The 14,115-nt window shown below is 40.7% G+C and overlaps 1 protein-coding gene across 1 annotated transcript in view; it reads right to left on the bottom strand.

Moving 5' to 3' along the window:
• Nucleotides 1-39: 39 nt before the first annotated feature.
• The window catches only part of crocc2 (ciliary rootlet coiled-coil, rootletin family member 2), a 34,196-nt gene continuing 20,120 nt past the window's right edge, over nt 40-14,115 (bottom strand). The window contains exons 22-36 of the mRNA XM_067512747.1: nt 13,838-13,972; nt 13,606-13,749; nt 9,428-9,666; nt 9,190-9,349; nt 8,931-9,098; nt 5,849-6,233; nt 5,636-5,715; nt 5,320-5,440; nt 5,044-5,207; nt 4,511-4,951; nt 3,642-3,791; nt 3,357-3,557; nt 2,509-2,640; nt 1,528-1,707; nt 40-1,420 (exon numbers count right to left, since the gene is read on the bottom strand). Coding sequence (XP_067368848.1) covers nt 1,337-1,420; nt 1,528-1,707; nt 2,509-2,640; nt 3,357-3,557; nt 3,642-3,791; nt 4,511-4,951; nt 5,044-5,207; nt 5,320-5,440; nt 5,636-5,715; nt 5,849-6,233; nt 8,931-9,098; nt 9,190-9,349; nt 9,428-9,666; nt 13,606-13,749; nt 13,838-13,972 — 2,784 coding nt within the window. The 3' untranslated portion in view covers nt 40-1,336. The remainder of the gene's footprint in view (nt 1,421-1,527; nt 1,708-2,508; nt 2,641-3,356; nt 3,558-3,641; nt 3,792-4,510; nt 4,952-5,043; nt 5,208-5,319; nt 5,441-5,635; nt 5,716-5,848; nt 6,234-8,930; nt 9,099-9,189; nt 9,350-9,427; nt 9,667-13,605; nt 13,750-13,837; nt 13,973-14,115) is intronic.

Genomic DNA, 14,115 nt, shown 5'->3' with positions numbered 1-14,115 from the left:
TCTATTCTGCCTGCCAAAGGAGTTCTTTCAGTTTTGGCTCCACCCCCCCACAGGGATTTACTACGTTGCATAATTAGCTTTTTCCGTCCAATGGCTGAAAAGAGGCTGGTAACTGGATAACCACTGGGCGGATCTATGATAATGAAAAGCCTGCTTTAAAGAAACTCTGACGAGATTGTCCCTTTCAGTGAAACTCCTACAATTTACAGTTACCAAGGCTTGGAAGGTTACACAGTGAGAAGACCGGGCTGTGTACTGTTGCGAAAATCCTACAGTGTACACAAAAGAGTAGGAGCTGAAATGAAAGAGTGACAAATAGTTATCGTTTGGAAGCTACAAACAGCAGATGCACATGTGGATGAATACACAAAACAAAGAGAAGTCGACATATTTGTGGTTTGTAATCAGCAAAGGGAAGACCACATATTAGCACAAGATTTTAGAGTTGTAATATATTGCCAGTGAAACTTTCAAGGAATGATAATACCCCAGACTTGGAGTCTACAACAATCTTTGAAAGAAAACACAAGTCAGCACTAGCAACACAGAGTGAAGGTCATTCTCTCATTGACAATACTAAATCCACAAAGGCTTTTAATGGTGTGAACCCAAAGCTAGTTCACAGAAAACGTTTCCATAACAAGGTTGTTTGGCCAGCAGGATAAACATCAGTGATCACATTTTAACATCTTTATCAACATTCTTGTAGAACTGTGCTCTGATACACCCAGTTTTATTAAAAACAACCACAACACATAATAAAATAAATTACTTCCTCTATAGAATTTTTATCACAGGCTGAAATACTAATAATTTACAGCACCACACAGCTAAAAATCGACTGAAATCTGCAAACATTTTTTTTATATATATATTTGGAAATAGACCCTCATTAGGATACACAAACAATGATTATGACATATAAAATTGGCACGTGATCAGAATTACAAATTAGTATACGAATAATTGTAACGCAAGAGTAAAGCACCAAGCAAGGAAATCACATTGCCTCTTTAAAGAATTTAACAGCATAAACAGCGTCAACTTCGACACGTCAACTGCAGCAAGCCAAAGGAAATCCTAAGAACAATTTGGCACATCCAGTCCACTTATAAACAAAAAAGTCATTGTTTGTTGTTGTTCAATTTTCCCACAGATTAAAGTAATCCGGTGTGCACATGGACGGGTGGGAGCAAACGCCCTCAGGAGCGTGTTTGTGTGTGCATGGGCTGCCAAATGTGGACGTAGCTGGTAAATTAACGTTGTTGGAAATCTGCCAGAGGAATGGTGAATGAGGAAGCCAGAGGTGCTACATACTTCACTGCAGGATCTCAGCCTACACACCAGGTTGGAGCCTCTGATTGAAATAAGTGTGCCGCCTTCGTGCCTCCTGATCGAGTTGTTCTTTAAGAGTCAGCACCTATTGACAGCAAAGAAAGGGGAAAATGGGATAATTCGTAATAAAACATAGTCATGAAGAAGAAGACAACATTTACAACAAACTGTTCACAGCTAAAATAAAAATACCTGCTCCTCCAGGCATTTGACCCTCTGCCGATGGGCCTTCTCCCTTGTCTCCAGGGCCTCCTCCGATTGGAGCTGACTGTCTCTCAAACGATTTGTCTCCACATTTAACTCCTGGTGATGACGGGCTGTCACCTCCAGGAGGTGCTGTGCATGAGTGTGCTCCATCTGGGAGACTTGGGCCTTAAGACAGTTCATAAACAGTGATTGTACTGGATGTAATGTTGCTATGAAAGACAGAGTAAAAAAGATGCTGTAGATAGTTGCTGTAATCACTGTATAGACTGTGTATAGACACTGTGGGGAACAGAGGTCTAAACCTTGGTTCTGACCTTTGCAAAGTGGACAGCTAGAAAGCATTTGTCGGTAGAAGATAGCTGTTTTGCTAGATCAAAAATCAACGGCCCTTCCTGCCGCAACCCTCCCAAATATTTGTTTTTTTATACCGCATTGTTTGATACATACTATATAAAAAACAGATTGTCTCTAAACCTAAATTGCATTGTAAATTCCTGAGAATTATGGTTTTTATACGACTATGGAGCAAATGCTACTATTTAGTCCTTTCAAAGACTGCAGGGATATCTGATCTTGAAAACTACTTATTTTAGCCTTTTTTATACAATTAAACTTGTCTAATGATGTTTTCTAATGGTCAGTGTAAAACACCGATACATGTGACAACGTAGTAACTTAATGTTTCCTATTCAAAAATGCTAATGGTCTTTGATTTGCTATATATTGATTTGCTACTGTATCCATTTACTGCCTGCAAATGTCATTTGTTGGTCTGCAATATTGTGACACATTGATTTTATATTTGTATTTAATATTATACTGTGATTTAACTGTCATGGTTTCTACAAAGAGTATTATTTGTGTATTTAATTTTGACAATACATAGAAATTGTTCATACAGTGTGTTGCTATTCTAGATAATGTAACCCCTGCCCTAAACCTGTCTAAAATCCTGCAGCCTCCCACCTGTAGAGTCTGCATCCCGCTCTGCCTTTCAGCCAGCTCCTGCTCCAGGTTACGGATTATTTGTCCCAACTGCTCCTTTTGTCTGGTCGCTGATGCTGCCTCTTCCTCCCTCCTCAGCCTCTCCATCTCCACCTGACAACAGCACAAGGGTGACATATTATGAACGACTTTCCCATGATTGTTTTGCACTCGTGTACCCTTCCTTTAATGCATATAGCAGAAGCGAAGCACAGAGGCTCTTGGTTCTCACAGTCCACACATTGTACAAATTTCCATAACTTTAGGACCCTAATGTGCAATGTGTGACAAAGATAAATACATGGAAAAAGGAACAGACATTATGAGACAAATGACAAACTATATCATAGTAAATATTATTCAAATGTAAGTGTAAGTGCCCATTTTGTGTCTTCATGCTTCATGAGCTGCACGTCTTCACTTGGTCCAGAATGTGGCAGCAAGGCTTCTGACCAACAACTAAACACATTATTACTTCAGTCCTGGCTTCTTTACAGACATGGCCTTCCAGCAGTTGCAGAATTTAAGATCCTTTTATTTGAATTTAAAGGCATATGTGGTTTGGCTACAATGTTTGTTTTACTCCAAAAATTACAAAACTCTATTGAAGCACAACTGTAAATCACTGTGGTAATCTTTCAATGACAGTTACATAAAGCCCTGCATGAGTTAAGTAATTAATATTCTTAGAATAATATAATCTAAGCCCATTTTTTACTGTAATTCTTCAATATGTGACATCTTAATCAGGAACATTAAAGATGGCTAAAAGCAGGCAAAGAGATCATTCTAAAGTATTCCGGTAAAGTGCCGTAGATGGGAAAGCCAACCTTCTCCAGTGTCTTCCTGAGTGCTGATCTGTCTTTACCAAGGCGTGCTACCACCCTTTCCATCTCAGCTTTCTCACTTTGTAGCTTTTGCAAAGACCTCTGGAGACTGGTGATCTTGTCTTGGAGATTATCCTTCTCTCTCTGCAGCTGCTGGGTGGCCCCCTGCGTCTGCAGTTCAGCTTCCTGCCGTTGCTTCAGATTCTGGGAAGAGTCAATCATTCATACATCAAAATGAAGTCTCAGCCTTGGGACCTTCGTTTACACTTTAACCTCAGTGTGACTCGCCTCTTTCAGTGTTCTGTTGTTTTTCTCCAGCTCAGAATATTTCAGCTCTGAATCCTCATGGGTTCTTTGCAGGTTTTGCGTCCGTTCTGTAAGTGTGTGGTTCAACTTCTTACTCTCTGTAAGGGCATCTCGTGTCTTATCCAGACGTTCCTATGTGAAGCATAATTTGACAAACACTATACAATGGGCCACACAGTTTCGGTAAACCATGATTTTGCAATTAAAGTGACTTTACATTTCCCACATTGCTTTATATTGTTTTACACCTTGGTTGTAACTTGTAGAATGCTTGGCATACTGTAGAAAACTGCAGGCAAGAGTGATATTTCTGTTTTTTTCAGCTTTTGAGAGATGTCATGTTTTTGTTTGCTTGAACTACAGTCCCAAAGTAAGACCTAAAGGCTCTCCTGAGGAGCTGTTGGAGGATTCAGGACCTTAAGGATTAAGGACTTTAAGGACCCCTAGGCGAAACCACAGCAACAAATGTAACGAAAAAGGCTCAGTCTGGACTGTCACAGTTACTTAACTGTACTGTACTTCAAAGCATGGCAATGGAAGTATTCATATTCATCTAATTTATTCTTGAAGAGTCTTTGGGGCATTTCTGCCATTATTAGATACATGGCAACTGAGAGCAGATAGGAAACAGGGGAGAGGTGGGGCATGACATGCGGCCAAGGCCCCCACCTGGACGAACCAGGGATGCTGCCGCTACATGGTACGCACCCCAACTATCCAGTCCAAAGGGGGCTCCCACATGATTTTTTTATGTAAAAATCTTTGAATTCAAATTCATTTCTTCTCACCTTTCTACCTAAACAAGCTTTTACTTTGTTGAACAGTGGGTGTAATTAAGAAAGAAACTGTACCTGTAGCAACCTCCGGTCCTGCTCACTCACAGTCAGAGCCCTCTGCAACTGTGATATCTGCTCCTGAAGGGATCCAGTGTTGGCCCTATTGTCACTAAGAGTGTTTGTCAGTTTGTGGAGCTGCTCTCTCAGCTGGCTCTCATGCTGCTCAGCTCGAGCCAGTGACATAGTCAGCCTCTCCTCACTGACCTTTATTGCTGCACACCGGTCCTCGCTCTCATCCAGCTTCCCCCTCATCTCTAACAGTCTTTCCTGCAGCGCCCCTACCTCTGCTTCCAGCTCTGCTGTCCTGAGCTGGGCCCGCTGTAGCTCACCCTCAAGGGTACGATGGGAGAGATCCAGACAATGCACTTTATTCTCTGCTGCTTCTAAAGACTCTTTCAACTTCTGTTTGACTGCACTTGCACACGATTCTAACCCCTGGAGGATCTCCAGCTTATCCTGTGGAGGAATGAGCACAGGATCTTATTAGCTGCCACTGGAGAAGCTGCACACTGTTTCAGATGACATTTATCTCTTTGTCTTTAACATACCTGCTGTGCCTTAGCTTCTGCCTGAGCAGCTTGCAGACTAGTTCTGAGTTGAGCTACATCCTCCTCAAGACTTCTCTTCTCCTTCTCTGCACGATGTGCCACTTCTTCCTGGAGGGAAAGGGATCTATGTGCCTCATGTAATCTTTCTGTCATTTCTCTGTTTCCTGTAAAGACACGTTATATGTTGTATGTCTAAACATTAATAAGTAATATATATATATATATATATATATATATATATATATATATATATATAGGCTCCACTGCTTTTCTTACCCTGTTGTGATTGCCTCAAGGAGTTCTGCAATTTTAGCAGCTGGGTGGCTGATTTATCTTGAGTGCCTTGAAGTTCTTTCACTTGTTGGCTTAAACTAACAATCTGAGCCTTCGCTTCATCCTGAAGCAGAAAAATCTATTTAGATGATAAAGTGCAATAGATTCTGCTAACACTTAACACTTAACATTTAATACATTCATTCAGTTGTATATTGCTGAAACTGTTCTTTTGGCCTGAAGAGCAATACCAACTTTAGGGCAACAGTCCCATTCACTCAGAGTCTAAGGTTATATTTAACAAGATAAAAGAAGGTACCCTGTCTTTTTGTGCATCCCTGAGTTCCTGTTGGAGTTCCCGAAGGGCTGCAAGCACTGATTCAACATCCAGCTCTCCATCTTCGCAATGACACAAGGACAACACAGATCTATCTGTTACACTCTCACCTCTTAACAGATTACACATATTAATGTATAATATATAGAAAAAAATGGCATCATGACTACTTAATATAAAAATTTGTGAGTATACCTTTTACTTGCAAATGGCTTCTCCAGGGAGAGGGAGATCGTTTATGTGACCCAGGTGTGCCTGAAAGGCATGTACGACTGATGCCAATAGTGCGGCGCAAAGCTGAATACAACCCTGCCAGCTTGAACTCCAGCTCTTTTCGTTTGGCATCACCCAGTCCTAGCTGTTCCTCCAGGTTCTGGGCTTTGTTTTCAGCTAGGCCAACCTGCACAGAGAGTTCCCTGATCTGGACCCTGGCATCCTCTAATGCCTCCTCCAGCTGGGCAGAGGTTTCTTTGAGCCTCTGCTCACTGTGCTGCTTGAAAGCCTCCCTTTCCTGCAGCAGCTCTTGGCTCTTCTGCTCCGCTGTTTCCAGTTCCACCAAACGACATTGCAGTCCTACAACCTGAATAAGAACAAAGAATAAAACTCACATAACAAATCTGATTTATGGTTGCTATCATCTGTGTAATTATTATTTACTAGATTATAACTTAGGCACATGATGGTAAATAAAGAAACACTCTGTAAATTATGTAAGCTGTTTACATTTAGCTGTTTCATTTACAATAGTGTGCAGTCGTTTTGCACTTGTAATACTGTAGATCTAACAAAATTGAACAGCCCATTTGAGTCTGACTTTTAGGACCAAGTACAGTATTTGCATAACTATTTGCATTTGGTATACACGATAATATTCCAGTTACAACCCCAAATCCTAAGAAATTGGGACGATGTGTAAAACGTAAATAAAAACAGAATGCAACTATATGCAAATCTCATCAACCCATATTTGATTCAAAATAGAACATTAACAAAATAACAGAGAAATGTTAACATTTCATGAAAAGTGAATGTCTGGGAATGGCCGGGAAGGGAGAAGACCACTTGTTGGACTTTAGAAGAGAAATGTTGTCCCATTCCTGTCTGATGCAGGATTCTAGGCTTTTGTTGCCTGATTTTTTGTTTAATGATATACCAAATGTTTTCTATTGGTGAAAGGTCTGGACTGCAGACAGGCTAGTTCAGCACCCGGACTCTTCTCCTGCAAAGCCATGCTGTTGTGATAGATGCAGTATGTGGTTAAGCAATTGAATCTTTTGATAGTATTATATATTAGATAATAGATGGTGGGATCTTCAAAGTCTTTAAAATATTATGTTGAGGAATGTTTTTCTGGAATTGTTCCATATTTTTTTTGGCACAGTTTGTCATAGATTGGTGAACCTCTGCCTTTTTCTTTACACTCAATAGAGTCTGCCTCTCTGAAATGCTCCTTTTATACCCAGTCATGTTAGTGACCTATTGCCAGTTAATATAGTTTAGTAAGAAATGCATTAGCCAGACTTCAAATATTTAATAATAATGTTGATTTCTGTAAATTTTCAGTATATTCACTTGACAACTCAGACACAGTCATGGAAATCGGGGACCCTAAAATTTGGGTTATAGAACAGGAGTTAGAAATCTAACTTTGTAGGATGCAAAAACCCACATTTTCACAACATTTTTTTGCTACACTATCTTCTTCTTTTCCTTTCGGCTGTTCCCTCTCAGGGGTCGTCACAGTGAATCACGTGCCTCCATCTAACCCTGTCCTCTGCATCTTCTTCTCTCACACCAACTAACTTCATGTCCTCTCTCACTACATCCATAAATCTCCTCTTTGTTCTTCCTCTAGACCTCCTGCCTGGCAGCTCCTATAAAAATACATATAAATTCAATTTTGAAAGTTAAATTAAAATATCAATGTGAAAACCAATTTCGAAAGATATTAAACTGAAAATAAGTGATTGATGTATTCACTCCATTTAAAGTAACTGCTGCAGCCAAATCGTTTTAAAAGTCACATACTTAGTTTAATGAACTTAGTTCAAGAACTGTAAGTGCACTTCTATCTGTAAGGTCCAATCACTGGTAAATCAGTGATCTGTACTGGTAAAAAGGTACACCATGAAGTCGGTGAAGATTCTCAATCATCCAGGTTTGGTTATTGGAAGTTTGAATCATGAAATTGACATGATTCAACCTTTGGATACACCATGGAGACAAAAGAACACTTCAAGCAGTTCTGGAAAAAACTAAAATGCAAAGGTCAGGGTTTGATAAAAGAAAATGTCCAGGTCAATGAATATTCTTCGGAGTACAGTTAAATCGATCATGAAGAAATAGACTGCTCAAAAACTAAGTGCAACGAAACAGATTCATGACGACCATTAAGACACTTATTACTCCTCAGAATGAGTTTTAAGGTTTATAGCCTGAGATAAGTTTACATGCAAGCATGGAAAAAACATACAAACTCCACACAGAAAGCCAGCAGCTGGCCGAGAATTTCAATAAGGGACCTAATACCCGTGAGCTGTGAGCTCTAAGTACTCACACCACATTGCTGCCTGAAACATAAAATATTTCTAATTAGTTAAATATTGCCCAGATTCTTCACCCATCAGAGCATCTGTTTGGTGTGAGAACAATCAACCTTCTTTCATTTGAGTTGAGCAAACTGTAGCTCATAGTCAAAAAGATCTTTTTTTCTTTGCCACTGTCCCGTAAAACTTTGACTGGTGAAGTTGATGTGATGTGATGTGATGTGTTTCCCAGTACTCTGGGTACTCCAGTTTCCACTCCTGTGTACTCCAGTTTTGTGTACTGTATGTATTTCTGGGTTGGCCCTGAGAAAGACTTGAGACCTGCCCAAGACCTGTACCCCTCCTCTCGCCTGAACAGCTGGGACGGGCTCAAGGCCCCTGCAACCTTGAACAGGATAAGCGGTTAATTAATGGATTTTATATTTCTAAATACTAATTACTTTGTAGAAATCTGTTTTCACTTTGACGTGAAAGAGATGTTTTCTGTTGATCGGTGTAAATATGGGGGTTGAAGATTTTTTCTTGCCACTCCTACTACCCTATACTATTTTTCTTACTTTTTCTCTTATTAAAAAAAGATTTCATGACAAAATTTTTCACAAGCCATAAAGGTTATAGTAGAACATAGAGTGTTATGTATGGAAGTATGGAAGGCTTCCTTCAACTTTTACATGTATGCAAAGGTGAAACAACTGTGCTAACGCTGAATTAGCAAACTACAGGCCCTTTACCTCATTCAGTGCTGCTTTTCTGCCAGCCTCACACTCTAACACTCTCTGCTTAAGAGTGAAAGCCTCATGACGTGCTTCCTCTTCCTTCTGCTCTTCCTGACATACCCGTGCGTGCAGCTCTCGCAGCTCCTGTTTCTGCTGGCTGTTCTCCCCTTCAAGCACCTTTACCTAGTTATGTTTACAAAGCACAAAGTATTTGATGATAATGCCTCCTTCACATTAAATAAGACAGTTAGCGGTGATCTCATTAAACTTTCACCTGTCTTCGAAGCTCCTGCAGCTCTCTGCGTGCCTGCAGGCGGGACTTCTCAAGCTCCCTCATAGTGCCCCGTAAAGTAGTGGCCTCCTCATGCATTGAGCTTCCACATTCCTCTAAGATGGCGATTTTCTGCTCTTTCTCATCCAGGGCTCGTCTCAAGCTAATAAAGATGTGTTTAACATTAACATCCAAAGGATTTGCAAAATAGTGTATCTGCAGTCCAATGTGAAAGCTGTACCTGCTGTTTTCACACTCTGCTTTTTTGATTAAAGTTCGGAGCTCATCATTAGAGAATTGTATGGCCTCTTTCTCTCTAGTTTCATCCCCCACGATCCTTTTCAGATCCAGGGCTTCTTTTCTTTGCTTGTCCCGTTCTTGCGCACACTCCTGGATCTCTCTGTGAGCCTCAATGAGTTCCCTTCGCCCTTTAATTAGCCCATCCTCTGTTTCCTGCAACTGCCGACGAAGGCCTTCTATCTTAATTCATAAAGACAGGTTATCACATCAGTGAAGATACATCAAGGTTCAATCAAGGATTAATAATAAACAGCAAAATACGATGATGGTTTTTGAAAAAGATAAATAGAAACGGTAAAATAGTCATCATTGTTTCGTAAAATATCCAAACTAAACACGAAAACTTTTTCAGCATACAGCAAAATTATTAAATATTCAGGTGATATATTCAAACTTCACTGTTCAAAAGCTAAACCTCTACATCCCCCTATTTTAAGTGCTTTGTACACAATTGTAAAATACTGCATGACCTATATTCTGTTTTATGGCAACATGTTGAATAAAAGAAGAAAAAATAGGGAGGACAATGCTTATCTCAGCATGGAGAAGAGACAGTTGGGCCTATAGCCAGATGCTGTCTCTTCCCATCTCATCACTGCAGCTCGGAGTGTAAAGAATCCACAGAGATCAACATGATAAACAGCAGACCCCCCCTGAGGTCGTGGGGAAGGAGGAGGAGAGGGGTGGAAGAGGGAGGATGAGGAGCAGGATGAGGAGGAGGACTGTTATGTTCAGAGGCCACACAAGATGGTTCTTTCTCATAAACTCAAATGTGAGAAAAAACAAGCCAGTGCTGATCTGGCCAATTATACTTTATTTTATCAGATTTTTTGGGTGGAGAGCAGAGGGAGGGGAAGAGAATATGAGGGCAGCAGTGTTGTGTTATGTGGATGGGAGAGGGGAACCTGGAGTCCCAGTGGAGCCAGTCTCTCGCTGCTGCAAGGGAGAAAATAAACACTCCCCCACTGGCTTATTTACACAAGGGTCTAACTCAAACTTTGATTTCATAGTATGGTACCAGGGACTGTATTCTCCTTCTGCTGGTTCCTTCTCTCTTCCCTTGATTTGTCCATTCTTTTGCTCTCCAACTTTGTCACACACTCTCACCCATGCTTTTTAATTGTCTGACATGAGAATCCCAAAATGGGATTAGTGAAAATAATCAAACATGAAAATGTGCAAGGGTGCTAGCCAAATGTGACAAAAGTCACTGAAGCCTGACATGATATATGGTATTAAGCAGCGCTGTCCAAACCTCAAAACTCTTCAACACTGGCTTCACACAATCACGTTCACTATAATCTGGCAAGACAGAGGACGCAGATTGAAGACAGGATGGTCCTCATTTTTGCTATCTTATTGAAAACAAGTTCCATACACATAAACAACTTTCTTCTCCAAGGAGACCAAGCCTTTTTCAAGGCATGGTGAGACCCTTACAACTCTGTAAGTTACATCTTAATGAAGTGACTGTTATGTTGTTATTTCACTGAAACAAAGAGTGACCCTGCGCCTGGAATCCTGACCTCAAAACACCCCAAGATTTACGACTCACATTTGGCTCAAGGAGTTCTGTCATGCGGCCAAAAATTATAGTCTAATTGCACTTTATATCTATATTAAAGTTAGTGGAACTGCAAACTCTGCAGACTGTGCCCAGATGCTAGTGAGACTTTGTAACACTTTAGCCAGTGTTTACATTGTTCTATGGTTAATTACCCTCCCTCACACTAGAAGTACATCTTCCCTCTATGCATGTAGCTAGTGATATCAACACAATATATTGTACTGTATATAAACACTCAGCAATCACTTTAATAGCTACACCCAATCACTTTATTAGCTACACCTTGCTAATATCAGGTTGGACCCACTTTTACTTCAGAACTGCCTTAATTTTTCATGGCATAGATGCAACATGGTGCTGGAAACATTCCCTAAAGATTTTGGTCTATAATGACCTAATAGCGTTACGCAGTGGCTGCAAATTTGTCATCTGCATATCCATGATATGATTCTCTCATTACTACACATACCAAAAGTGCTTTATTGTACTGAGATCTGCTAACTGTGGAGGCCATTTGTGTACAGTTAACTCGTTGTCATGTTCAACAAACAGTTTTGAGACATGGTGCGTTATCTTGCTGAAAACAGCCATGGACAAAATTATTGTCACCCTTAACTTAATATTTGGTAGCACCCCCTTTGGAAAAAATAACTGAAGCCAATCGCCTCCTGTAACCATGACTGAGTTTCTGGGCCTGTCTCTACTGGAATTTTGGACCACTCTTCTTTTGCAACCAGCTCCAGGTCATTCAGATTTAAAAAGATGGCTTCTCCCAACTGCTGTTTTGAGATCTCTCCCCAGGTGTTCTATGGGATTCAGATCTGGACTCATTGCGGGTTATTTCAGAACTCTCCAGTGCTTTGTTTGTAAGCTTTTCTGAGTGCTTTTTGAAGTGTGTTTCAAGTCATTGTCCTGCTGGACAATGACACTGGCCACTACGTTTCGCCCCCAAATTCTTTGGTAATCATCAGATTTCATGATACCGATACACAGTCAAGGCATCCAGTGCCAGAAGCAGCAAAGCAACCCCAAAACATCTTTGAAGCTCCACCATGTTTGACTGAAGGGACTGTGTTCTTTTCTTTGAAGGCCTCATTTCTTTTTCTGTAAACAGTGCCATGATGTCCTTTACCAAAAAGCTCTACTTTTGTCTCATCTGTCCACAGTGTGTTCTCCCAGAAGGATTGTGGTTTTGTCAAATGAGCGACAGCCTTGCTTTTTTATGCCTTTGTGTCGGCAGTTGTGTCCTCCTGGGTCTCCTACCATAGCGTCTCTTTTCAGTAAGATGGCGACGGACAGTGCAAACTGACACTGTTGTACACTGTGTCTGCAGATCAGCTTGTTTGGAAGTTAATCGGGGTTCTTTATCCACCATTTGAACACTCTGTTCAAATGTTTTTCATAATTTTGCTCTTCCATCCACGCCAAGGGAGCTTAGCTACAGTGCCATGGTCTGGAAACCTCTTGATGATATTTTGCACAGTGGACACAGGAACATTAAAATCTCTGGAGATGGACTTGTAGCCTTGAGATTGTCCATGTTTTTCCACAGTTGTTTCTCTCAAATCCACAGACACCTCTTTACACTTCTTTCTTTTCTCCATGTTCAGTGTGACACACAACACAAAGATTCACCTTTTCTCCATTTTAACTGCTTGTGATTACTATATTGCCCACAACTGTTAATTGCCACAGATGTGTCTAAATACAAATTACAGGAGCATCACATGCTTGAAAAGCAATTATTTCTTACAATTTTGACAAGGTGCCAATAATTTTGTCCATGACAGTAAATTAAGTTGATTTAAATTGGCCTTTTACCCCAAAGAATTATCACTCACTGGATATTTTCTCTTTTTCAGACTACTCCCAGTAAACACTAGAGATAGTTGTGAGTGAAAATCCCAGTAGATCAGCAGTTTCTGAAATATTTGGTAAATGGCCACTTATATAGTGCTTTTATCCAAAGCACTTTACAATGTTGCTTTTGTCCACAGCACTTTATGCTGTTGCTTTTCATTCACCCATCCATATACACACTCACACACCAATGGCGGTGGCTTCCATGCAAGATGCTCACCTGACCCACCAGGAGTACTCAAGGACACTTAGACATGTAGCTGGGACCAGGGATCGAACTACGGACCCTGTGCTCTGTGGACGAATGCCTTACCGACTGAGCTACACCCAAAAAACTTGGAGCACTTGGCAGCAACAACCATGTTACTTAAATCGCCTTTTTATCCAGTTCTGATGCTTAAGAGGAGGTTCTCAGACTATTTAAAGTAATTGAGGGGACAAAAACATGTTCATATAATTCACTCCACCACCCAATATTCGCAGTATTATCAGCAGTTATTAGCAGTTTCAACTTTAAAAAACTGAGAACTCATAATCTGTGGATTGCATTAGATTGTTCAGGTGTACATAATGAGTCGTCAGTCAGTGTATTTCTATTTCAAAATGCAAGTGACATTTGCCAAGAGTTTTTTACATGAGTAATTATTACAACATACTGTATGACAGGCATGGTGTTTTTTGAAGATGCTCACCTGGTGTTGTGCATGTTCTCTCTGTTTATTCAACTCTCTGAGCTGCTCAGTTAGAATCCTCTTGTCATCCTCATGGGAGTTCAAAGACTCTTCAAATTTAGACCGCAAGTCTTGCAGCTCAGTCTGCAGAACCGCCATTGCATTCTTAAACACAGAATTAGACATCTCAGGTGAGTTATGTGCACAGAAGCAGAAATGTGATTAGATTTGAACTTATCCTGTCATTTTTTACCTTATCCTGCTCCTGTTTCCTAAGTGTCTCCCTCTGCATGTGCTCAAGCTTCATGTCTGCCGTGACCAGTTTCTGCTGCAGGGCAACAAGCTTCTCTGTGAGGGCGTCCTTCTCTGTCTCCTTCTGGGACAAAGCCTGGTCAAAAAAGACTATGAGGTCAGGGCCATTTTATATATAGAGCAACAGCTTTCAGCTTGTCCCTTTAGGGGTCATCACAGCAGAACGTGTTCCGCACATTGATTTGGGTGGGGATTTTACGCCACATGTCCATCCTGCCC

Source organism: Channa argus, chromosome 8 (assembly GCF_033026475.1).
Source record: "Channa argus isolate prfri chromosome 8, Channa argus male v1.0, whole genome shotgun sequence".
In the NCBI taxonomy this organism is placed as follows: Eukaryota; Metazoa; Chordata; class Actinopteri; order Anabantiformes; family Channidae; genus Channa; species Channa argus.
Note: the sequence above shows the minus strand (reverse complement) of the source record. Positions and strands in the feature narration are given on the sequence as shown.